Source organism: Leptodactylus fuscus, chromosome 1 (genome assembly GCF_031893055.1).
Source record: "Leptodactylus fuscus isolate aLepFus1 chromosome 1, aLepFus1.hap2, whole genome shotgun sequence".
In the NCBI taxonomy this organism is placed as follows: domain Eukaryota; kingdom Metazoa; phylum Chordata; class Amphibia; order Anura; family Leptodactylidae; genus Leptodactylus; species Leptodactylus fuscus.
In genome coordinates, this window is record NC_134265.1 from 215,244,454 (window position 1) to 215,271,062 (window position 26,609).

General features: G+C 42.0%; 1 protein-coding gene across 1 annotated transcript; it reads right to left on the bottom strand.

Moving 5' to 3' along the window:
- Window positions 1-918: 918 nt before the first annotated feature.
- Window positions 919-25,292, bottom strand: NRTN (neurturin). Its single transcript, XM_075283679.1, has 2 exons — window positions 25,097-25,292; window positions 919-1,375 (listed from the first exon to the last, which is right to left on the bottom strand). Exons 1-2 carry the CDS (start codon window positions 25,290-25,292, stop codon window positions 942-944), a joined length of 630 nt encoding a protein of 209 aa, XP_075139780.1. The 3' UTR covers window positions 919-941.
- Window positions 25,293-26,609: the final 1,317 nt, after the last annotated feature.

Consider the following 26,609-nt stretch of genomic DNA (forward strand, 5'->3'; position numbering starts at 1 on the left):
TTAAGATGGGAATGCGCCTTATGGAATGCTCTTTTAACCTCTTCCTACTGTAGCCATTTTTTGTTTTTGGATTTTTGTTTTTTTATTCTGCAGTGGTCAAGTTATAGTCATTGTCTTAGTATTGTATGGTCTGTTTTGAGGATGGTGGAAATTCTTCTTCAATTCATAGCTCATCTTTATATATAATTATATATAATTGAAAAGGTAGTTATTGTATTCTGCCTTTTCATAACCAGGTCTATATTTAATACTAATAAATATTACAAATACAGAAATTACATCAACTCATATTTCAGTATTCAGTGACATTTACAGGCAAAATGTAAATGTATATTATTAAATAATGCTGATAGCCTGGTGCCTTCAGGTTAATTGTGATACTAAGAAAAAAATATACACTTTTAAGTCATTGACACAAGTTGCAAATGCAAGAGCTTGAATATTGGAATGGATATTCTGTGACTACTTTGCTTGGTGTAAAAAGATCCCTACTCTTTTTTGATGAAAAGTGATAAAAAAAATCACTGTACATATCATCGATACAATCTAGTTTGGCTAGAAGAAAGGTCTTCTTGTAGCTGGAAGTAGAGAAGAGCCAATAAATATTTTACTTGGAAGGTAACATTTCATTCCACATGCAACACATATAATGCAATCTTGTGTCTTCATATTTCCTTATCATGTTTCTTTCCCATATCTGTGGATCTGTATTTTATTTATGGTCATTATTGCAGGTGACAAAGAGCCTTTCATTCCTCTATTCCATCTAGTTCTTTCAGTCATTTGCATACAATCATAAGATAGTCATATATCAATGTATACAATTCAATGAGGTAGAAATTAAAAATGGCATTCTTCATGGAATAAAGCCTTAGAGTTCAGAGTGTGTATACTTTCTCTAGTAGACATAAACCTGTTTTTGGTTTCATCCCTGATACTTGTCAAACACAGCCACAATCCTTAGCTGATACCTCTTTGATCGTGTGGTAATGATTTTTGGCGTCCAAGAAAGAAATATCATCATCGTATGCTATAGGCCTGCAGCAAGGTTTGGCTCTTACTTTCTCTTTTTTTATTTTCTTTTTGCCTCTGATGCTCTGCAGTGAGAGGTCGTAGTTGCGTACAGCTGCTTCGCATGTACCACTGCAATAGCGGAACAGGACTGTTTCGTCGGATACATATCCAAGTCCAAGCTCGCTGACTCGCACTTCCAGCTCCTTTATGGTACAAGGCTGTTTGTGGACACGACCCCTCTTCATTCTGGCTACGTTTTTTGGGTCGTCGCCAGAGTGTATGGATTGGCTGTACCTCTCTACAAGAGTGGAAACAAGTTCTCGTATCTCGCCTTGAGTATAACTCTCGAAAAGGGCAGTGTCTAAAAACAAAAAAAGATTGTTAATCAATGTTAAAAAATATAATAATATTATAATTATTATAATATAATAAAATATTGTAAAAAACCCACAGAAATTACAATAATCTGAACTACTTTGTAAATCTGTTGCATATATATAATTTCATATATAAACCTATCCACCAGTCATTCCATTTATTCTACTTTATATTTTAACCCCTTCTCACTGCAAGCATATTTTGAGTTTTGTTTTTGACTCCCCATCTTCCAAATCACATAACTTGTGATTACGAGAGCTTACTGTTTGCATGACAAATTATACTTTGTAATAGTACCATTTAATATTTTGTAAAATATACTGAGAAACTGGAAAAATTTAGTAGGCGGTGGAACTGACAAGAAAACAACATTTGTGTGACATTCTTGCGGGCTTTATTTTTATGAAATTCACTGTGCAACTGAAATGACATGTTATCTATACCAAAATTATATAGTTTTTGTAGCAAAGATACTTAGATTCCTGACACCATCCTAGGGATAGTTAATCAATTAATATGCCCCAAAAACCCCTTTGAGGCTGGGGTCTCACGTGACATAAATGCCATGGTATAGCTGTGGAGGAAACGTCTTGGGAAAAACCACCTATTGTAGCCAGTTTTTGACTTCCTGATAGAGTTCGATTTTTCAAATCTGATGTGTCACTTTATGCAGTAATAACTTTGGAACACTTTAATTCACCAAAGTGATATGTTGGCATCAAATGTTAATGACCCTTTAATTTTTTAAGAATGTTATATGGCTTACAAGTAGAGATGAGTGAATCGAATCTAATGAATAGTTGACTCGGTCATCCACTTCACCCCAAGTCACATCAGACACTCTCAGCCAAGAGTCGGTGTGTTCATCAGACACAACCCTTAGTTGGCATGGCCCGGGAGCAGGCCCTGTGTCCTCACCTACTCTCAACCTGCTTCTGTCCTTTTCTGTTCCCTCAGCCAGAGAAGTACTCTATGCTGTGGGCTCAGCTCCACTATACAGCGAGGAAGAGCTACTAGAGGACAGTCAGCAGCTACTGCCTAGCCAAGATCTGGAGGAGATCTTTTGGGAACCGGGTGACGAAGGGACTTTATCATTGAGAGAAGAGGGTGGCAGCTTGTGCGTGAGGTAGTGGTGGAGCCAGCAAGTCAGTAGAGTGGCTGGCAGTCAGCAGGGTGGCAAGAGTGGGAGGTTGAGAGCCAAATGTGCTCAGGGTAGACCACCCGTTTTGCAGGAGCCTACCTACCAGGAAAGCAGTGGTGCAGGGGTTCACGGAGACAGTAGTGGTAGCAGTCAGTCTGTGCGGAGTGTTGGGGATAAAATCACCTACTCAGTGGTGTGGCAGTTTTTTGTTAAGCCACCGGGGGGAGTTGAACATGGCCATATGTTGAATCTGTGGGCAGAAGGTGAAGCGGGGCCAGGGTGCCAATGATGGCACCACAGCTCTGTGTCAAAATATGTAGCGTCACAACATCTGCAAGGAGTTTGTATGTTCTCCCCGTGTTTGCGTGGATTTCCTCCCATTCTACAAAGACATACTTAATTGAAAAAAAAAGTACATTGTGATCCCTATATGGGGCTCATAATCTACAAAAAAAATAGCATTACCATAAAGTGACCTGAGAGAACTGCGGCATCACCCAGTGGCATGCACCCCATTTCAGGCAGTCAAAGCTCCACTACCTCAGCCGAAGGAAGTTGTGTTTCCTTCCCATCATCTACTGGTTCTGATGTTCTTGTTCTTCCTCCTAGTCAGTCGTTGCATCAGCAACTGATCACCAAAATGATTTAGAAGAGACAACAGTATGCGTGCACTCATCCAACGATGCAGAAGCTGAACTTGCTCCTGTCCGAGTAGCTGGTGCTGCAGTCCCTCCTTTCCAAGAGGTTGACTCTGTACCTTTCAGAGAACTGATGGCTTGTGCTGAGCTGAGGTTTAGAATCCCAAGCCATTATTTCTTGGACAAAAGGCAGTAGCAGCCCTACACAAATCTGTAGAACAAAAGGTGAGCCAGTCCATGATCCTGTCTGTGTCTGCCAAAGTGCATGGAGTGGAGCTGTAACTACGGTCAAGGACAATATATGTCCTTTACGGCCCACTGGGTGAATGTGGTTCCTGCCCAGACAAACCAGCAACTTAGCAAGGTGATGCCACTTCTGCCTCCACATTCTCACGCCGTTAGTGCTGCAACAATGCCTGCTTCCTCTTCCACTGTGTCCTTAGCTTCCACTGCAGGGACAATTCACATTGCTCTTCCATATGTGCCTGGGTGAATGTGTTCAGTCTGGTTGTCAGGCGTTTCCTTAAGTCTTCCACTCATCTGCAAGACATGCTAAAAATGGCCAGGAAACTCCGTTCTCCCCCCTCCATCTGCCCCAGTGTCATGCTGTTCTCACACTCACACTCACACACACACACACACACACTCACCTTCCCTCGCAGCTCTCTCCCTCATACACATATTGTAGGCGCGATGTGACGTCATCACATCGCGGCTACAAATACCGGAGCTCAGCGTTAAAGCAGGAGCTGACAGCCCCAATGAATGGGCCTAGTCCGGAGGAGGGAGTGTTTTCAGGCTGAATCGCGAGGTGACTCAGCCTGAAGAATGAGCATCCTTGCATCCTCATTCGGAAAAAAGACCTGAGCGGCTCATTGATTTCAATGAAAGCCATCTTTTTGATCAAAGTTTTGAGGCGGATACGGCCTCAAAACCCTGACCAAAAAACCCCGCGTGAACTTACCCTAAGACCTACACCCGCATGCACAAGTCTTCAGAAAATCACTAGAACTGGAAGGAACAAAAATCTACTTTGAAGCTGGAAATGTTAAAAAAGTAACATCCTATAAAATGTAGGGATTACACACTATGAAAAGTAAGTGAACCCCTAAACCCTGTATATTTTTTGAAAGTAGACAACATGAAGATTACAAATGTCTCAATGGGTTATCGATAGCCACAGCCACCTTCATGCAACTTTATGACAAACACAAATAGTTTTTTTTAAAAAAAAATGCACCAAAACACATATTTGCACCTAAAACTCATGTTCAATCTCACATTCATATACAAAATACATTTAAAATAATAGCTTATGGTGTATACAATGTGTATATATACTATATGTACCGCAAACATCAACTACAACAAGAGCTCGGACCCCCAAAAATAGTAATACAGAAGACAGGCAGGATTTTGCTGTTATTCACTAATGAGTCATTGAGAGAGACAAAGAGAATGGAGAAGCGCAATAAATAACTCCAAGAAACTCACCATGTACCAGTCACTGCAAAGGGACTACACCATGGCCACCTACCTGGAGAGAATACGCCACCCCAAACACAGACAGACCCTGAGCCGGTATAGACTGAGCACCCACAACCTGGAGATGGAGACGGGGCGACTCAGGCAGACGTACAAGCCACAGGAGAACAGACTGTGCCAGCACTGTGACCAGGGGGCCCTAGAAGACGAGGTCCATTTCCTGCTACACTGCTCCAAATACTCAGCTGTGAGGTCCGTCTACTAACAAAGACTCTCTGCCCACATCCCAGACTTCATATCTGCAAGCGAGAAGAGGAAACTCTACATCCTACTGGGAGAAGAAGAGGCCACTGTGGAGATCGCTGCCCAATACGTGTCCAGCTGTCACCAAACAAGAGGAAGATGAGACTCCACCAAACAAGAGGAAGATGAGACTCCACGGACTGTTATACCCCTGCAGTTGGATCTCAATGCCAAATAGCGTTTTCAACAGTGAGATTCTCATCTTTAAAATGAATCTTAAACCATCAAGAGTTGCATTCAATCCTGAGATATCGACATTAGTAGGGAGGACATTTTAGCTATGTCCTCCGCTATAGAAGTGCCACCCTGGGAGGATGTAGAGACAACATCCTTGGCAAGAAAAAGGTTAATCACAGTCACGCACAGACTCTTTATTAACCTATAACCTATTAACTACCCTATAACCTCTTGCTGTAACTTCTAGTGTAAATTGATACTTGTAACCCCTGTTATTGCTCCCTTAACCACCCATTCATCTCCTAATGTCAACCTGACACCTCAATATGGAGATCTTGCAAATACTTTGCCAGTATCATAAAATCCAGAATTTATTATCCAGGAAATATCCACATCATAAAAGATAAAAGGTTTTGTTTATTATTCCCAGGTGTAAACATAAATTGCACGGTATAAAGTTACAACTGGAAATAAGGGTATATTTACACGGCAGAAAATGGATTCCGCATGTGAACTTACCGTGCGGCTTGCCACGATGGAATGTCAATGCAGTGCACCGGCATCACGTGGTGGCATTCCACTCTGGATTAGGCCTGAATAAATGGGCCTAATCGGGAGGGAGTCTGGCGCCGCGGCAAGATAGAGCATCTGGCTTCTTTTTTCCACTACTAGCTGGCGGAAAGAAAAGCAAATGGCTCCCATTGAAGTCAATGGGAGCCGTTTTGGCAGGTGCATTTTGAGGTGGATTCTGCGTCAAAATCTGCTACCAATATTGAGAGACACATGTATTCTGTATTAATTCCTCATGGTTTTCTAGATCTCTGCTTGGTGTCATTCATTCTGTTACCTCTAGTGGACACAATTCTGACCATGGTCATGTGATTTACAGTCCATGGTCATGTAATGATCACACAAGTCCCGCTCATTATAGTCACAGCACAGTAATCAAATATCCTGTCTGTTCACCTGTGTATCCATCACATGGCCATAGTCAGAATTTCATATACTATAAGCAACATAATGAATGACAGCAAGCAGAGATCTAAAAAACCATGAGGAATTGATACAGAAATTCTATTGGAAAATTTCATATCTTTTTATTACACAAACACAGTGGCGTAACTACCACCGAAGCAGCAGAGGCAGCTGCCATAGGGCCCGGGACATTAGGGGCCCGGTGACAGCTGCTACCGCTGCTATCATTATACTTGGGGGTTTTTTCGGACCCCCGAGTATAATGATTTGTGGACCGGGAGAGGTAAGAAACATAAAAAACACTGTTACTTACCTCTCCACGATCCGGGCAGTCTTTGGCCTAATCGTCTGACGTCTCATGACCCCGGCCTGCATCCCGGGTCATGTGACGTCTGATGTCATTGAAGATGGACTACTTTGGAGGCCGACAGCGTAGGAGACGGGAGATAGGTGAGTAACAGAGTTTTAAAAATGTTTTTCTCCCCCTGGATGTCCGATTATTATACCCTGGGGTCTGAAAAGACCCCAGAGTATAATAAATTGTTTATGGGTGGCCACAGTGGGACATAATACTGTGTGCAGGAGCCACTATGGGGTACAATACTGTGTGCAGGGGCCACTATGGGGGATAATACTGTGTGTAGGGGCCACTATGGGGTACAATAGTGTGTGCAGGGGCCACGAAGAGGATAATACTGTGTGGAGCGGCCACTATGGGGCATAATACTGTGTGCAGGGGCCACTATGGGGTACAATACTGTGTGCAGGGGCCACAAGGGGGATAATACTGTGTGGAGGGGCCATTATGGGGGATAATACTGTGTGCAGGGGCCACTATGGGGTACAATACTGTGTGCAGGGGCCACAAGGGGGATAATACTGTGTGGAGTGGCCATTATGGGGAATAATATTGTGTGCAGGGGCCATTATGGTGGATAATACTGTGTGGAGGGGCCTCTATGGGGGATAATACTGTGTGGAGGGGTCACTGAGGGACATAATAGTGTGTGCAGGGGCCACTAAGGGACATAATAATGTGTGCAGGGGCCACCAAGGGGTATAATACTGTGTGCAGAGGCTACTATGGGGCATAATAGAGCGCGCAGGAATGCGTAGGAGGGGATTGGTCGAGGTCTTCGGTGTCGGTAAGGGGGGAGGGTCCCATGTCAAAAGTTTGCCATGGGGCCCCGCCATTTCTAGTTACGCCACTGCACAAACAATAACATTTGTCTCTCAATATTGGTCTGAAAGTAGCCAACTCCTTTAAGTGGTTAATTCTACTCTTCCTGCTATGCGCTCTATCATTTTTTAAAACAAACAAGAGGAAACATTTTAGTATTAAAACTCTATGGGCATATATCTATGAAGGAGTTAAGAATTCACATGTCAATGAAAAAGGTATGAGTTCTTGATCAAAGGCATACTGTTTCCTGCAATGTAGGAGAACATTCCCACGTACTTTAAATTAAAACCACCAGGTAGGGCCTGGGGAACAGATACATGTAGATCAAGAGGTTGACGCTAGGGAGGTGCATTGTAATTTCGTGCAGTTTACAACCCGACTCAGTTATCCACTTCTATCAAAACTATGTCTTACAGTGCTTGTTTATATCAGTAGATAGTATTCCATTTAAAAGTGGATGTGCATTTGCAGACTTAATACAGATCAATAGAAGTTGTTTTTTTTTCATGTATGCAAGGTAAAGCTGTTCCTGCTTCACACTGAATGTTATTATATACCAGAGTACAGAGCTGTGTAATATGTAGAGAATGAGGGTAGGATAGAGTCATTTCAAGCACATACAGTATATTTTGGACATTATAAAACTTTCATATGTGATTTCAATGAGTAATATCTCTGGAAATAATTTAGATATCTCTGTAACCTTGTGAGAATCTCCTCTTTCATATGACGCCAAAAGCAAGTTTGTTTTATAATGTCTGAGATGCAACTGTTTGCTGTGACCCCTGACCCTCATTTTCAGTATGTTACACAGCCCCACACTCCTGAACAGAGGCAGAAAAATCTCTCAATACAGAAACAAAGGAAAGAGTGAAAACATGCAGGAATTTACAGCGATACAACAAAATGTGTTAAAGTTTATATACAAATATATAAATAAAGTATAAATAAAGTATGTTACAAAATGTATTTATGACACAAATGCTGCCAGAAAATCAAGTTGTGCTTTAATATACATCTAGTTTTATGAACTTTACTAAAATTGTGAGAGAAAAATACCAGTGCAGTGCAAGATGTGTGGCTCTCTATCAGTGCAAAGTAACGGTGGTACCACACACTCGTAGTAAGTTATGGTGCTAGCAATAAAGGGGTCCTCCGACCCACGTGATCAATAGAGATAAATTTTGCTGCACACATCAATAGTTTAAAGGAGTGTAATCATTTATTGTACAACAGTGAATATGCCATAGACATAATGCAAAAAAGTAGGGTTGAATAGAGAGCTAACTAGATCAAGTAATGTTGACGTTTCGGTCATGTTACCTTCATCAAAAACGATCTAGTGCAGGACAATGGAGGGAGAGATGCACGCCTTGACATCATTCCCTCCATTGGAGGGAGAGATCGTTTCTGATGAAGGTCACATGACCGAAACGTCAACATTGCTTGATCTAGTTAGCTCTCTATTCAAACCTACTTTTTTGCATTATGTCTATGGCGTATTCACTGTTGTACAATAAATGAATACACCTCTTTAAAGTATTGATGTGTGCAGCAAAATTTATCTCCACGGCTGTCTATCAGTGGCAAAAGTATAGGGAGGAGCAGAGTCAGGGAGCTTAGGAAGGCAGACTGTCGCTGATTCTTTTTTTTCTTTTTTTTTTATATTGACCACTAGAGATGGGCGAATACTGTTCGATCAAATAGTAAGATATTCGTGATATTCAATTCCAATTGAATACCACCCACTAAATTCATATTTTGTATCCGTCTTCTCCCAAGAAACTAATGGAAATATCGACATTAATGGTGATGGAGATGAGGGGAAGGAGGACTCCAAGCTGACTATAAGCAAAGGTCTGGTAAGAGAGCACTTAGCCAAGTTACAGGAAACCAAGTCCCCAGGACCAGATGATTTACACCCTAGAGTCCTGAAAGAGATAGCAGAGGAAATAACAGAACCCCTTGCTATAATCTTCGGTAAGTCATGGGAAACAGGAGTGGTCCCTTTAGATTGGAAAAGGGCAAATGTTGTCCCAATCTACAAAAAGGGGAAAAGGGACGATCCAGGAAATTACAGGCCGGTAAGTCTGACCTCGATAGCAGGAAAAATCTTTGAGCAAATTGTCAAGGAACATTTACTTCGGTACTTGGATGGGAAGGCATTAATTAACCAGAGCCAGCACGGCTTTAGGACCAATAAATCTTGTCAGACTAACCTGATTTCCTTCTACAACAAAATCACTGAATGGTTGGACCAAGGGAATGCCGTGGACATAGTATATCTTGACTTCAGTAAGGCATTTGATAAAGTATCACATAACCTTCTTATTGAAAAAATGATTAAGTATGGCTTTGACAAAAAATCAGTTAGGTGGATTCACAACTGGCTTAATGATCGGGCACAACGAGTAATACTAAATGGCTACACATCCAACTGGAAGAAAGTCAAAAGCGGGGTGCCGCAGGGCTCTGTTCTGGGCCCAGTACTTTTTAATATCTTTATAAATGATCTGGACAATGGAATTATTGGGGAATTCATAAAATTTGCAGATGATACGAAGATAGGAGGAATAGCCAACACTAGAGAGGAGAGAGAGTGTATTCAAAAGGACTTAGACACACTGGAACAATGGGCTGAGGCCAACAAAATGGTATTTAACAGGGACAAATGCAAAGTTCTACATCTGGGTAACAGAAATGTAAAAAACATATATAGTATGGGAGGAATAGAACTAAGTGATAGCATAGGGGAAAAGGACTTGGGCATAATAGTAGATCACAAATTCAACATGAGCCAACAGTGCGGTGCTGCTGCAAAAAAGGCTAATAAAATTCTGGGATGTATTAAGACAAGCATTGAATCTAGATCAAGAGAGGTCATTATTCCGCTGTACTCTTCCCTGGTCCGACCACACCTGGAATACTGTGTACAGTTCTGGGCGCCTCAATTCAAGAAAGACATCGATATATTGGAGCAAGTCCAGAGAAGAGCAACCAAAATGTGGAAGGTCTGCAAACCATGTCCTATGAGGAGCGGCTAAAAGAACTGGGATTGTTTAGTTTGCAGAAGAGAAGGCTGAGGGGAGATTTAATAGCAGTCTACAAATATCTGAAAGGTAGTCACAGTGCAGAGGGATCTCCCCTATTCTCATTAGCACAAGGAAGTACAAGAAGCAATGGGATGAAACTAAAGGGAAAGAGATACAGATTAGACATTAGGAATTTTGGGCTGGGAGAGGAGATAGGCCACCCCAGTTTGCACCCCAGGCCCTGACTGCACTACATTCACCCAGCCTGTCATTACAGAGAAGCAGCGTCCCTGACTGCAGACGCTTGTCCATGTGTTGGTGGTCAAGTGGACCTTACAGCAAAGTACGGAACTCAGGGCCCCACTGATGTTAGGGGACAAGTGCTGGCGCAAGGCGTGGACAGCACACCAAGAGAGGTAGTGACGGTTAGGGGCAGCATAGCAAGGTGCCGCAGCTGCCATCAGGTCACGGAAGGCCTGAGTCTCCACTAGCATAAACGCCAACATCTCCAGGGCCAGCAGTTTTGAGATGAGGCCGTTGAAGGCTTGGGCATGTGGGTGGGTTGGCAAGGCAGGCCGCCACAGTTTGCGACCCGGTCCCAGCCTCAACTACATTCACCCACTGTGCCGTGATTGAAATGTAGCATCCGCATGCACGCATCGGTGGTCAAGTGGAACTTTGTGCAAAGCACTTATCTTAGGGCCTGCCTGATGTTACGGGACACGTGCTGGTGCAAGGCATGGACAGCACACCGAGAGAAGTAGGGACAGCATAGCGAGGTGCTGAAGTTGCCAGCAGATCACAGAAGGCCTGAGTCTCCACAATCCGGGACGGCAACATCTCCTGGGCCAGCAGTTTTAAGATGAGGCCGTTGAAGGCTTGGGCATGTGGGTGGGTTGCGCTGTTGGGAGGAAGGAGGACCAGACTCTTGGCAAGGAAGAGGACTTGAGATAGTGGCTGACTGGCTGGTGGATAAGGAGCTGTAAGCTTTATCCGCTAGCCATTGTAACACCTGTTCTTGGTGCTCGGTCCTGTTCAGTGTGGTACCCTGCTTAATGCAGCTATCAAGTCAGGGATTGTGATGATGCTAATGTTTCTTTAGCTTAAAATTTGGGTTTTTGTCCATACAATTGGGAAGAAGGTTTCCAGGTATTTTTCTACTTTCCATAGAGGTTGTATTGAGTGTGGAAAGTGTGTAGTTGATAGACCGTGATATTGGAGTAAAACTGGGACTTGGGCGTGTTAGATGCCCCCAGGCATGCTTCCTCTGCTGTCCCAATTGCATTCCAGAGGTGTTGTCATCATTTGCTGAGGTGTCATAGTGGACTTGGTGACCCTCCTTAGTCGAATAGTGGTTTCCCCTGAAACGAACATTTTTTCCCCATAGACTATAATGGGATTCGATATTCGTTCAAATAGTCGAATATTGAAGGTGTATTCGAATCGAATATCCAATATTTCACTGTTCGCTCATCTCTTTTGACCACTACTTGTTAGGCTGTGTTCACACGGAGTTTTTTGGTCAGAAATTTGGTCAGTTAACTGACTCAAATTCCTCCTCCTACAAACGCCACACCATAGGACTCTATGGTGAAGCGTTTTTTTGTGGAGGAATTTGAGTCAGTTTCCTGTGTAAATTTATGACCAAAAAACCCCGTGTGAACACAGCCTTAGAGTAACCCCAGCAAGTAACAGGTCCTGTTTACTTACCGATCCTCACTTCTGTTCATGGCTGCATCCACTTCCCCTTCTGCATCCCATATCATGCCCCCTGGATGACAGAAGGGGAAGCGGATGCAGCTATAAGCAGGTGCAGGGATTGGTAAATGAGGCCATGGACCCATGGCAAAAGTATTTGTAAGCCATACCCCAGCTAATACTGCTATTATTATACTCTGAGGTCTTTTCAGACCCCAAAGTATAACGATCAGAGGCCCAGGGGAGGTGAGCGATCATAAAAAAGAGGGTTACTCACCTCTCCTGTGCTCCAGTATGATTCCCAGCAGTCTTCAGGCCTCTTTGGTGACGTCGCAGACGTCATGTGGACCAGGCCGATGTCATTATGTATCTTGATGCCGCAGACTAAAGCAGCAGAGAGTGCACCGGAGCGCAGGAGAGGTGAATAACAGTAGTTCCCTCACCTCCACTGGGTCTTAAAGGACCCCAGAGTATAATAATAGCAATATTTTGCGGGGTTCATCCAAAAAATACTTTTACAGCGGGTCTGTGGCCTCACTTATTGATGCCTGCACCTGCCTATAGCCGCATCCGCTTCCCACTTCTAATAATAGTTCATGGGTGGTCCACTATGGGGCATAATACTGTGTGTTAAAGCCACTATAAGGCATACATTTGTTACATTTGTGTGGAGGGACCACTATGAGGCATAACACTGTGTGGAGAGGCCACTGTGTGAATAATACTGTGTGCAGGGGCCACTGTTGCACATAAAACTATATGGAGGGACCACTGTGGGACATAATACTGTGTGCAGGGGCCGCTATGGGACACTATACTGTGTGGGGTGACCGTAATGGGACGTTATATTGTCTGGAGGTCACTTTGGACACTATAGGGTGTGTAAATGGGGCATTATACTGTGATGGGTGCCAAGAAAGGGTGGGTGGGTGGGTGTGTGTGTGTGTGTGTGTGTGTGTGTGTGCAAGTCACAAGGTCGCTGGGGGCACAGTCTTTGCTAGTTACACGCCTGCTCTCTATATAATACTAGTCACTGGACACAGTGTAATCTCATAAATTCACAGCTAAAAGGATACTTACCACTTTCCCTGCAATGCCAAGGCCCAATTCTGTTAGTTACTTATGAATTCTATGACTGGCAACCAATATGCTAATCATAAGGTAAAAGATGATCCCACTGAAGCGTAGCAATCTTATGCAAGGTGAATTTATTCAGGAGATGAAAACACACAAAGTACAATGCAAGTGTAAACATATACTCTGGAAACGTTTTATAGACAATATTTTTTGCGTGTGGACGGGGGACATTGAATCCCTCCTTGAATTCAGGGACCACATCAATGGCATTTGGCCAGAATTAAAATTTACACTTAATTACAGTAACACAAACATTAGTTTCCTTGATACTCTGATTTCAAAGGACGATGTGGGCAACCTGACATCCGATTTATATGTCATAGAGACAGACAGAAACAGCTTGCTACATTTCTCGAGCTTTCACCCTCCAGCCACTACACGGGCCCTCCCAAAGTCTCAATACATGCGAATCAATAGGATAGTTGAGGACCTCACCAAGAGGGAATTGAGAATCAGAGAAATGGGTGATAAATTGAAAGAAAGAGGGTACCCTGAACAGACCCTGAGAGGTCTGGACACGACCAGAGCAGGACAGACGGCCAGCAGTAATGGCAGCAAACCAAAGCGCATTCCTTTCATTCACACATACCACCATTTGTCTATAAGATTCATAGAATCATTCGCAGGCACGGGGGAACTTTGGAACGGTCATTCCCACAGGTGGAGGAGTTCTGCAATGGCTTTCTTCCATGCTACAAGCGTCCTAGAAATCTTAGGGACTCACTGATGAAAGCCGATCTTGGGTCAGCAGTTAGGGTGACCAGACAGACATTCTTGGATACTCCAAGGAGAGGTACTTTCCCTTGCCTACCATATTCAAACAATGTTCATACACGAGAGAATGTGTATCATCCTCATTCAGGACGCCCCTTCAAGGTGTCCAGCTTCTATACGTGCAAATCCACAGACATTGTATACCTGTTAAAGTGCCCGTGCGGTCTCGCATACGTGGGGGAAACCACCCAGCGTGTGTAAGACCACATAAGACAGCATAAGTCAAACATCAGATGCCAACTTACCCAATTACCAGTGCCAGCACATTTCATCGAAAGGATACCAGGTCCTCGAATATGTAGAGATGCCTAGGAGAGGAGGGGGCAGAGTACGCCTTCTCAAAAGGAGGGAGGCATACTGGATCTTCAAACTGCAAACCATGGAACCGATGGGACTAAATAGGGAATATCAGACATCCGCCTTTATATAACTCTAAATTCTGCATAGTGACTAACATATTTTTGTCTTATTCCAGAATCGCCATTAATAGATTACATCTGATCTTGAAAACCGTTCTTCGTGAGCTACAGTATCCTTGATCCGTGACGGGACGTGTATTGCGTGAGTCTGGCAATACTTGAGGCTTCCATTCTCTAAACTTATTTCCCTTTTTTTTCCTTCTTTCTTCTCCTTTTCTTTCTTTTTCTCCATTTCCTTTTCCCCACTCCCTCTCCCACTAAGATACAAACAAAGGAATACTTTCTTTTGACATTGCTGTATGATAGGTAAGTTCTGTACTAGGGACCTCCGGTTATTCTACAATTTTTTCAACACAGGGTATTCCTTAGTTATGATGGGAGAGACTTTCAGTCCGTGTACTAGCCTATGTACATTGCCTCTAGTGCTCTGTCTTGGGCCCCATTCATCTTTATTTAGCGGTCTCCTGCATGACAATTGTGCACATTATTCTCTAATTGTATACACATTGAATTCCAGTCTCTTAAATTACATAGTCCCATTGAAATAGCCCTGTGCATCCACCACGTGATCCTTTATTACGCAGCCAACATATCCCGATTAGCAGGCAACACAGGGATCGCATGTAAATTAACAACCATGTGATACGATCACGTGATCCCTGCTACTACCATAGTATACACATTGCCATGGTTACGCCACAGCCCATTCTGATGACGGTACCCTTAGGGACACTCCCGGATGATGTATAGACCGATGATGTCAATGACGTCATCATGCACGGAGCGCTATTTAGGATTACACTACGGCCGCTGACAGCACCACCTCCACGCCACCAACATGTATCCCTGGCAGTCTATTAACATGACCAGACAAGGTAAGGTACACTGTAGACAGACTTGTTATCAATTACCCTTCAATATCAACATACCAATACCACTTATATTCCTACGTTCCCCATCACCACAGGACGCCACATGTGACTTCTACATTTACTAAGGTATCATCCAGATAGTATAGTTTTCCAAAGGTAACTAACCAGAGTAAATTGTCTTTTTACCTCTTTCACACTTGTAGGATTTGTGATATTCCACTTTCACTTTTTGGTTTAGATGAGTATCCCCATTGGGGGAACTTAAAAGAGCTAGAGAACCACGTCTGGGGTCCTGAGTACCGAGACAGTGGGTGAGGATCTAGTCATACGCATAACAAATAAGTTCATCTATTACATCTATATTTACATATTATCATTTTTTCAATAACAATTTTTTTAACATATGATGTCAGGGTCTGGGGTTGCTAGGTGTGGTGGCATAGACACAAAAGTCCAGTTTCTTTAGTCCAAAAAAAAAGTAGAGTTTATTTTCACTCAAAAATATAGTTTAGCAACAAAAGGAAACAATACAAAAATAAATACCTGCCCGGCTAGGCTCTAACTAAACATAGGTCACCTCACCTAGAATAACAGAAATCCAAAAAGCCAGTAGAATCATTCAGGGCACAGGACCTCTCTGTCAGCTCTCCAGCCAAGCTCTGCCAAAGTGTTGCTGCTGGAGCAACTTCTTAAGCCTCCTGGACGAGGAGACTCTCAGCAGCTGAGTCGGTGCTGGAACATCCCCAAAGTGTGGACTGGACTGGAGGGGGGGGGGGGGGGGGTGGAATGACAGGTCCCACTACCAACCTACCTGTCATTCCTAAAAATCCAGCCCAATATTGAGCATTTACCAAAATGCTCAGCAGACGAAAGTTGTCTGCTGAGAACAAACATTCCTGGAGTTTTCCCACCTGAGTAGTCTGGGCGAGATGTACACCCCCTCCATTACCTGACCAGCCATCGGCTTACAATGACTATAACCAAGAGACAAGTGATTCTTTAATTCTATCAACCTAGAGCCATCACACATTTTTTAGAAAATATTTTTTTTCCCTGTACCCTTTGGAAAAATTTGACTTTTTCATGTATTTTCCTCTACTTCGTCTGATACAACCAGTTGCCTGGAGTTTTTTCATTCCCAACATTCCTATACCATAGAAATCGGAACTGTCACAATAGATGGGTGAGTGGGACCTATCTATTTCTACCCTTTATACTTTAACGCCTTCTTTTCAGTACCCTAAACTTATCTTGTCATGGATCAGGACCAAAGATTCAAATGATAATATGCTCTAGCAAGGGTTTATTTGATGTACATCCTGGCTAGCCCGGCTGGGCATAGTGAGGAGGACCATTTGAGTATTATATTTCTGGCATTAACTCGATTGTTTCTAACTGCCAAAACTGTTACTTTTTTGTAAATAATTATTTATAGGTCTGTGCTAGAAATTTCTGTGTGCACACACATGGTATTTGATGTAAACTCACAATATGTTTTTCCATTGTTGAACATGTCTTGTAGAGTCTGAGGAAGGCTGTTTAGGCCAAAAACGTTTACACTTGCACTGTACTTTGTGTGTTTTCATCTTCTGAATAAATTCACCTTGCATAAGATTGCTACGCTTCAGTGGGATCATCTTTTACCTTATGGATACAAAGTGGGACCCTATCCCACTGTGAAAAACCCGGTACCCCACCACACCAGTTTATTATCCAACATGCTACTCAGATACAATGTTGCAACCCACTGTTGCATGCCACTTTTTCAAAAAAGGTGGAACAGCTAGGCTAGAGTTAGGATTCTGGCAGACAGGAGGCAGGAGATGTATCCAATTTATTTAGAGGCTTGAGACTCCTAATAAATAGCCCGCATGGGGATCCCCCGAACGGAATACCGAACACAACTGCAAGTGATGTGCAGTGAAAGCACACGGACCCTATAGACTATAATGGGTTCTGTGTGCTGGCCGCGTGCTGCACGCACAAATCATGCGGACAGGAAAGTAGATTGTGGAGATCTAGCAGCAAGCACATGGACCCCATTATAGTCTATGGGGTCCATGTGCTTTTACTGGCACACCGCTTGCAGTTGCGTTCAGTATTCCATTCAGGGGGTCCTCATGCGGACTCCCCCGAACGGAATACCAACGCAGATGTGAATAAGGCCTTACTTAGGGTCAGTATCATAGGGGACTTAGGGGACTGGTATCATAAAGTGATAAGTAAGTGTATGATAAATCAGTAACTCAATAAAAAATGCTAAAACACCATTTGAAACCCCCCCCAAAAAAACTCAAAAGGATACCAGACCTATACAGGATGCAGGATCAACACTCTATGGACAGATTTTCTCATCGTACTATATATAAAGATAAGTGTTCAACATACTTGGAAAAATAAAGGCCTGAAAATATACTTGAATTAGAAAATTTCATCCCCTGCAGCATTTGCTAACTTTCTTTTGTGATTTTTGTACCCCATTAACCTTTATTCAGGGAGCAAAGTTGGCATTTCAGAAAATCTGCTCTTTATATATAAAAGTTATGAAAATGAAAGGGGTCTGAAAGACGCTGCAATGTATTCCTTCCTAACCTTTTGCTTGTGTGCATGTGCAAAGCAAGTGCATTTTAGTAATTTGGAAGAAAAAAACTAGAAAAGTATACAAAGACAAAAAAAATCTATAAATTTTAACCTAGCAGAATCCTACAGTGAATTAAGCTACAACATGTCTCTTCTGTTGTAAAAGGTCATACACTTAAAGAAAATGTAGATAACACAGTACTTTTAACTATTCAGCACAGTCAATAAATTGTTACATGCTATGCGTTTCTTTAGAAAGTATATCCCAACAGTACAGCCTTTCCACTTAAATTCACATTGTGGAGACTAGCATCAGAGAGTCCACAACAAATAGAGACTGATGCCGTGTAAACAGGGTGTGCCTGGGTTTTATTTTTACAGTCAAAGATAAACAGATAGGACAGCCTTCATTAGCAAAAAAGAAAACAGAACCCTGCTTGGCTAAGCTCTAACAAACAAAAATAGACTGTCTTGTCTCTACCAATTGCCTTACAACCAAGCACCGAACACACAACAATAAGTATTTTTTTACTGCCTTAGTATGGAGAACTACTGCTTGGACCAATTAGAAGTAGTGACTGTGTCCTATTAGATGAGTGATCTAAACAAGACAGTGCACAGAGGGCAGAAATGTCTGAATAATAGTGTATTGACTATAAGTGCTGCCAAAATGTATAGTACATACTGTATACACTGTACAGCCTGAGAATGATATTGCACTGTACAAAGAGCCCTACATTTGCAACCTTGGTACTAGAGAATATGAAAAGGGATAACCTGAGAGACTGAGAAAATACACCAAATGTGAACCTAGCCTTACTCATACAATATTGTAATGACTGGTTGGATGTTTACATTAATATCATACAATAATAAGTGTAATCTGAATACACTTTTTGACAAATTTTGGAGCATTTTGCTAAACTATGGAGCATTATACTGTATGTGGGCCACTGTGGAGCATATTATTTCATTATCTACATCACTCCCCATCTATTTTATAGCAGACATGTATTATTATCACAGGCTGTAACTACATTACTACACAGTCACTACAACTACACAGTCAGTGTAAGATAGATTTTTACAATGTAAATAGCGAAAGGGGAGAGAGTGCTCGCAGAAGCACCACAGTCCCTTCAAACAATTGATCAGCAGGGGCCCTGGGTGTTAGACCCACACTGACCTCTAAGATTTCTTACACTGTTTGAACCCCACAGATCAGATGTTGAACATAACACGCAGCTCCCAGTATTGTTTCCTAGCGTAGCAACAGAGAGTGAACTGTAAGTTAGATAAAATGGAGACACCTAGTGGCAGGAACATAATAAGATATCTTTCAGACAAAAGAGGAGCAACATATTTAATTAACATGCATAACATTTTTGTCCGGACCGCCCCAGAGCCATTAACAAAGGGGGACATGACTTTGGGATGGAAGAACCAATAACTCCTGCAGTTTCTTCTTTATGCAGTAGTTGTGTGGATTTATACAGACTGGTTAAGCTTTAAGAGTATATGTGTGTATATCCAACCTTGGGAGTATATAGTGCCTAGTGTGTTACTGTAGGGAGGGAGGTGTTTAGGAATAGATGTCACTACCTGTCTCAGCCATCTTCTCCTCCTTCTCTTACAACAAGGACTGGAGGAAACATGTCGGAGGTATCAGCGAGTATAATGCTGGGGGTTATCACCTCCCACTGTCACTTTAGTCATCACTGCTTATTTAGTATCACCATTCTACATCATACTGTATATGATGCAGTATTACCTCAGTATTTATACAGTCACAGAGTCCCCTCATGTATTTACCTCACACACTGCAGACATGGATAATATATCATATTAGATACATATATATCATAGCTTACTGCTGTATAATGCAGATTGTTCATGAGTACTGGGGACTGAGGAGCTCTCTATGGTGGAGCTGGGAGGTCACATGTAATGGAGACCCTGTGGTGAGAGAGGGACAGCATGGTCTGAAAGCCAGGGATCAGATATATAGTGTGGTGATGTTAATTGAGACTGCACTGATAATCTATTGATCATGCTGGGGATAGGTTAACCCCTTAGCGACCCTTGACGTAACTGTACGTCATGGGTCGCATGGGGATGTATGGAGCGAGCTCACACGCTGAGCTCGCTCCATACACGGCAGATGCCGGCTGTATAATACAGCCAGGACCTGCCACTAACAGCAGCGGTCGGTGCCCGAGCCGATCGCTGCTGTTAACCCTTTACACACTGCGGTCAAACGTGACCGCAGTGTGTAAACGGCGCCGGCGGCATGGGCGCCGCCATGTTTTGCCGATCGCCGCCCTCCTGAACGTCACAAGAGGGCGGTGATCGGTTGCTATGACAGCCGGAAGCCTATTGAAGGCTTCCAGGCTTGTCTCTGCACTAGATCTATTAGACGATGCCAGAGGCATCGTCTAATAGAAGTGCTGCGATTTTCCTATTCACTGCAATACTGTAGTATTGCAGTGAATAGTATGAGCGATCAGACTCCCTAGGTTTCAAGGTACCTAAGGGGTCTGATCATAAATGTAACAGAAGAAAAAAAAAAGTTTTTAAAAGTATTAAAAAAATAAAAAAAATATAAAAGTTCAAATCACCCCCCTTTCCCTAGATCAGCTATAAAAGTAATTAAAGAACATTAAACATAAACATATTAGGTATCCCTGCGCTCCAAAATGCCTGAACTATTAGAATATTAAAACATTTATCCCGTACTGCGAACGGCGTAGCGGCAAAAAAAATAAAAACAGCCAAAAAGCGTTTTTTTTCAACACTTTGCCTCCTATAAAAAATTGAATAAAAAGTGATCAAACCATCGGATCTTTCCCCAAATGGTATCAATAGAAACGTCATCTTGTCCCGCATAAAAAGACACCACAACCAGCTCCATACATGGAAATATGAAAAAGTTACAGGTGTTAGAACATGATGACACAAATTTTTTTTTCTATTTTGCAAAGTTTATCATTTTTTTAAAAGTATCAAAAAATTTCAAATACTATATAAATTTGGTATCACCGCGTTTGTACTGACACGTAGAACACAGGTAACATGTCATTTGTACCAAACAGTGAATGCTGTAGAAATTAAACCCATAAGAAAATGGCGCAAATGCATTTTTTCTCCAATTGCGCCTCATTCTGAATTTTTTTCCAGCTTCCCAGTACATTGCACAGCATATTGAATGGTGCCATTACAAAGTACAATTTGTCCCGCAAACAATAAGCTATCATGTGACTCTGTGAACTGAAAAATGAAAAAGTTATGGCTCTTGAAATGTGAGGAGGGAAAAACGAAAATGCGAAACCAAAAAATGGCCTGGTCCTTAAGGGGTTAAAGGGGTTGTCTAGGGTAAACTAAGAATTAACGCTTAAACTAAACCCCCTCCCCAGCCTAACTTCTTATTTACTTCAATCATAAAAAATCTATACTTACCCATATCCCTGGAGTGATCATGTGACCATCCCTTTCTTATAATTCGATGACGTTCCGTTTCTCTGCTTCCGAAACGGAAAGTCACCATTACTCCCCCTTCATCCCCATCAATACTTACCAAACCTTCCTGTGTCTGGGAATGGCTTCTTCCCTTTTTCTCCTTGCTAGTAGTGGGCAGAATAGGTTAGCTCCAATCTCTGATCTCTGTTGCTTGATGTCATGAATTACCTTACTAAAAAATTTAACCTCTCTCTCTCTTCTGGAATTTTTCCATCCTCTTTCAAACATGCTGTCACAACCCCGCTACTGAAAAAAATCCTCCCTGGACCGGTCCTGTGCTGCTAACTATCGACCCATCTCTAACCTCCCCTTCATCTCTAAAATCTTGCAACACTTGATCTATTCTCATTTTATCCGTTATCATTCTTCTTGACCCCTTACAATCTGGCTTCCGCACTGTGCACTCTACTGAAACGGCCCTCACAAAAATCTCCAATGGTCTCCTGACGGCTAAATCCAATGGTGACTTCTCTCTTCTTATTCTTCTGGCTCTCTCAGCACCTTGTGACACTGTTGACCATCACCTCCTCCGCACTACTGTGTAATCCACTCAGTCAGCATCAAGAACACTGCACTCTCCTGGTTCTCCTCTTATCTCTCAGACCGCGCTTTCAGTGTATCATTTGCAGGCTCTGTTTCCTCCCCTCTTTCCCTTGCTGTTGGGGTTCCTCAGGGCTCGGTCCTAGGCCCCCTGCTCTTCTCTCTCTACACAGCCCCCATTGGGCAAACAATCACCAGATTTGGCTTCCGGTACCATCTTTATGCTGATGACAGCCAATTATACACATCTTCCCATGACTTCACCCCTGCACTCGTACACAACACCAGTGACTGTCTTTCTGCTGTCTCAAATATCATGTCTTTGCTCTATCTGAAACTAAATCTCTCTAAGACAGAACTACTACTGTTTCCACCATCTAATAGATCTGTCCCTGATATGTCCATTGTAGTCTCAGGCCTTACTATAACTCCTAGGCAGCAGGCCCACTGCCCCGTGGATGTGTTTGACTCAGACCTTTCTTTCACCCACTATATCCAATCACTCCCACTGTATGCTCATGCCATCTCCACCTCAAAAACATCTCCAGAATACGCCCTTTCCTTACCAGAGATACATTAGGACACTTATTGTTGCTGTGATTCATGCTCGCCTTGACAACTGTAACTCCTTATTAATCGGTCTTCCCCTTACTAAACTCTCCCCTCTACAATCTATTCTGAATACAGCGGCCAGGCTCATCTATCAGTCTAGACGCTACAGCGATGCCTCCAGTCTGTGCCAGTCACTACATTGACTGCCTATTCATTACAGAATACAATATAAACTTATCACCTTCATTCACAAGGCTCTCTATAATACTGCACCTACCAATATTTCCTCCCTCATCTCTGTCTACCGCCCAACTCGTGCTCTCCGTTCACTCAGTGACCTAAGACTTAAATCCTTTATTATCAGAACCTTCCACGCTCATATACAAGACTTCCTCCGAGTTGCACCACTCCTCTGGAATGCTCTATACTGGACAATTAGATTAACTCCCAATTTTTACAGCTTCAAGCGCAAACTAAAGACACATCTTTTCAGACAGGCCTATCACAATTCCTAATGTAAACCCTTCCGTACCCTAATATAATTAGAATCCCTAAAATGAACCCTCTTCTACTTCCACTCCCACATTACCCCACATGATATGATGCCATTTCCAGCTAACTTTATATGTCCAGACACAATCTGCATAATAAAGGACACGACTGGTGACAGCTCATACCGTTATATGTTTGTGTAATGACAGTAACCTCTATTACAAAATTGTCTGACTATTGTCTGACCTCATAGATTGTAAATTTCTGTGAGCAGTGAGTAGTGTATCTTTTTGTCTGTACTAGAACCCTACAAATTGTACAGTGCTGTGGAATATGTTGGCACTAGATAAATAAAATATTATTATTTTTATTATTAAGGGAGATAGGAGAGGGTGGTAAGGGCTAGTAATGGGTGGGATCACTTGGCTAGGGAGACAGTGGAGGGTAGGAGGGGCTAATAATGGGTGGGATTGCTAGGCTAGGGAGATGGGGGAGGGTAGGAGGGGCTAGTAATGGGTGGGTTCACTATGCTAGTGAGACAGGGAGTGGCAGTGTAACTGAGTGAAAGAGGAGGGGGCTGAGTGAGAGGGAACTAGCGTAGCAGCTACACATGAAACTGCACAGCAGGAAGCTATAAACAAATGCAGAGAATGCCAGACACCCAGAAATGACTCCAAACCCTGCTAAAGGTATATAGCTGTACTTTTTAGCACCAACTGACCTTTCTAAAAAAAAAAAAAAAAAAAAATCTATCCAGAAAACACCTTTAAAGCTATAATTTCTATGTGATCATCTTCTCAGGGCTGTATACGAGTCGTACTGTGTATACTGGGCATACTGTATACAGGTTATGTTTAATTGACGGAGTGGGGGGTGGTTGGAGTTGGTTGAAATTTTCTGAGTTGGGGAAACATGAAGCTTAGTTTCCTCAAGGATTAAATGCTGTTTTGGTCTGGCTGGTCATTGGGTTCCTGCTGGATGGTGTCCTGGGGAGTGGTCTATTATATGCGGTAAACTGCCATTGTGTGTTATGGTGCCCCTAAGCCTGTGCTTGCAGCTGGGGGTAATTTGGTATGGTAGAACTGATTGGCAGCTAGACTTTTGTAGCACTAAGGCCCTTTCCCTCAAGACGAAGGTGTTTGTATCTGGAAAAGTTAAAGGGGCTCTATCATTGGGAAAACTCATTTATAACTAAGCATATACTTGCATAGTCTTTAGAAAGGCTATTCCAGACAAACCTTTTGTTTGTTAATCCCCTCAGTCGTTTTTGAATGAGCCCGCTTTTATTCATATGCTAATTAGCCAGCAACGAGTACTGGTTGTCTCAGTGAGCACTGTGTGCTGTGTGTACACAGGGGGAGGCTGCTGCTGCGGCTAACTCATTAGCCTTCCCTACTCTCACACACAGCAGACAGTGCTCACTGAGACTTCCGGTGCTCGTTGCTGGCTAATTAGCACATGAATAAAAGCAGGCTCATTCAAAAACAACTGAGGGAATTAACATACAAAATGTATGTGGGGAATAGCCTTTCTAAAGGCTATGCAAGTATATGCTTAGTTAAAAATAAGTTTTCCCAATGATAGAGCCCCTTTAAGTGCTGGTGTTACTAATTCCCCTTCCTATATATGACATCTAATGATCTACAGTGGGTACGGAAAGTATTAAGACCCCTTTAAATGTTTCACTCTTTGTTTCATTGCAGCCATTTGCTAAAATCAAAAAAAGTTCATTTTATTTCTCATTAATGTACACTCAGCACCCATCATGACAGAAAAAAAACATAAATGTAGATATTTTTGCAAATTTATTAAATTTATTATATTATTAATATATTATTATGCAATGAATCAAAGAGTGAAAAACTTAAAGGGGTCTGAACTGGTATTCAGAGATGAATACTCATTGCTCCACATAGTAAGCCGCAGCCAAAAAATGCTATGGAAAAGACTGTGGTGGAATGCATTGTGTTTTTTTTTCTTCAGTGTTTTTTACAGAAAGTCCGCAGATTTTGAATTGACATTTTTGAAAACGCAGCTTTAGCCAGAATCACATCCATTGCAAAGGTAATGTAATACACAGCGTTTTTTGCCGACATGCTCCAGCCTAAACTATGTTCATTCAGCATCACTACAGAATTATTAAATTGCTGCTAAAGACATTAAAAGTTTACAAAATAAATCTATCCTTACATTGTGAAATTGTAGGTGGTTTGCGTTCCAAAGCTCGGGGAAATCTCCGTGCTCTCTTTGGTGATGAACTCATAACTGAACGAGAGGGGGTTGATTTGACTCTCCAGCTCCGGAAGAAAACTTCTGTGCAAACAAGTAGGGACAACAGAGCACAGAGGAGCATCAAAGCAGGAGCTGTCCTCTTCCATACCTTCATCTTAAGAACGATCAAGGCATTGAAACTCTGGAAAACAATATTAGATTACACATGAACCACTGAAATAATGAAGGAAAGTGAAGAAACAAACAGACATAAGAATCACTGGGGTTCATAGTAGGGTACAATCCATTATTTCCAAATGAAAACTCCTAGATATAGAACTGTGAAATTTGAGTATTTCAAAAATCATTGTGTCTATGCCTAAACTGCATTCTACAAATCACTGCTCTTCATATCTAGTCTAGAACTGCAGTCATGTCTGGTTTGGAAAATTTGAATAAATTATTAACAATGAGCTCAGTGTAGCAAACCCGTGCACAGATTTGTCGCCAGCAGTGCTATTTATCCTTTCATCTTTATTGTTCAGAGTCAATGGACCTTTATCAAGAAATGACTTCTTGCTTGTGGGGATATGTCTATTCAAAAGATTCTGATCTCAGAAGAAGAGAAATGTCAATGGGTTGTTAAAGGGATTCTATCATTGGCTCTAGTGATTTTTAACTAAGCATATATTTGCATAGCTTTAGAAAGGCTATTCCAGACATACTTTTTATTCAGTAATTCTCCCAGCCATTTTTGAATTAGCTTGCTTTTATTGATATGCTACTTAGCCTCCACGGTGAACCCGGAAGTGTCTGTGATGCTCTCTGAGCTGATATTTTTTACTGTCAGTGTCAACCACAGTTGAAAAACAACTGTCAAAGAAACAAATAATATCTCTGAAATATGCTGGTACCATACTGAGAAAGTATATAGCACCGCATGAAATGTTTGTATCTCCATAGTACAGACCACCAGGCCATATGCGTGACACCTATATCATACGTCCCTAAGAAGTCATCATCCATGTAAAAATCAATAATAAATAAATAATGATTTGATAGGTAAAATGTTTGAGAGAAATATAGTGGTAAATTTATTTATGTATTATTACTCTGAGCCAATAGACTTATATTCTATCTATCTGTGCCTACCCTCATCACTTTCTTTTCCTCTATTTAGTCTCTATTGCAACCCTGGTAACTTTTTCCACGACTTTATGAAAGTACATAGATTTTTACTTTTGCTTTTTACTGCTGTTTTTTATGGATGATGACTTCTTATGGATGACTTTTATTGATGATTACCAATAGAAAATCATATATTTCTATTTTTATGTTGATTATTTGAGCTCTCCTTAGTAGTGATTGTCCTCCTTTACTCATTTGACTCTTATTATTATTATTGTTATTATTGCCATTATTTCTATAGCTTTTACTATGGCTTTACCCTTTTCCTGGACCTAAATTTTGACCTTGTGTACTTTTTATATAT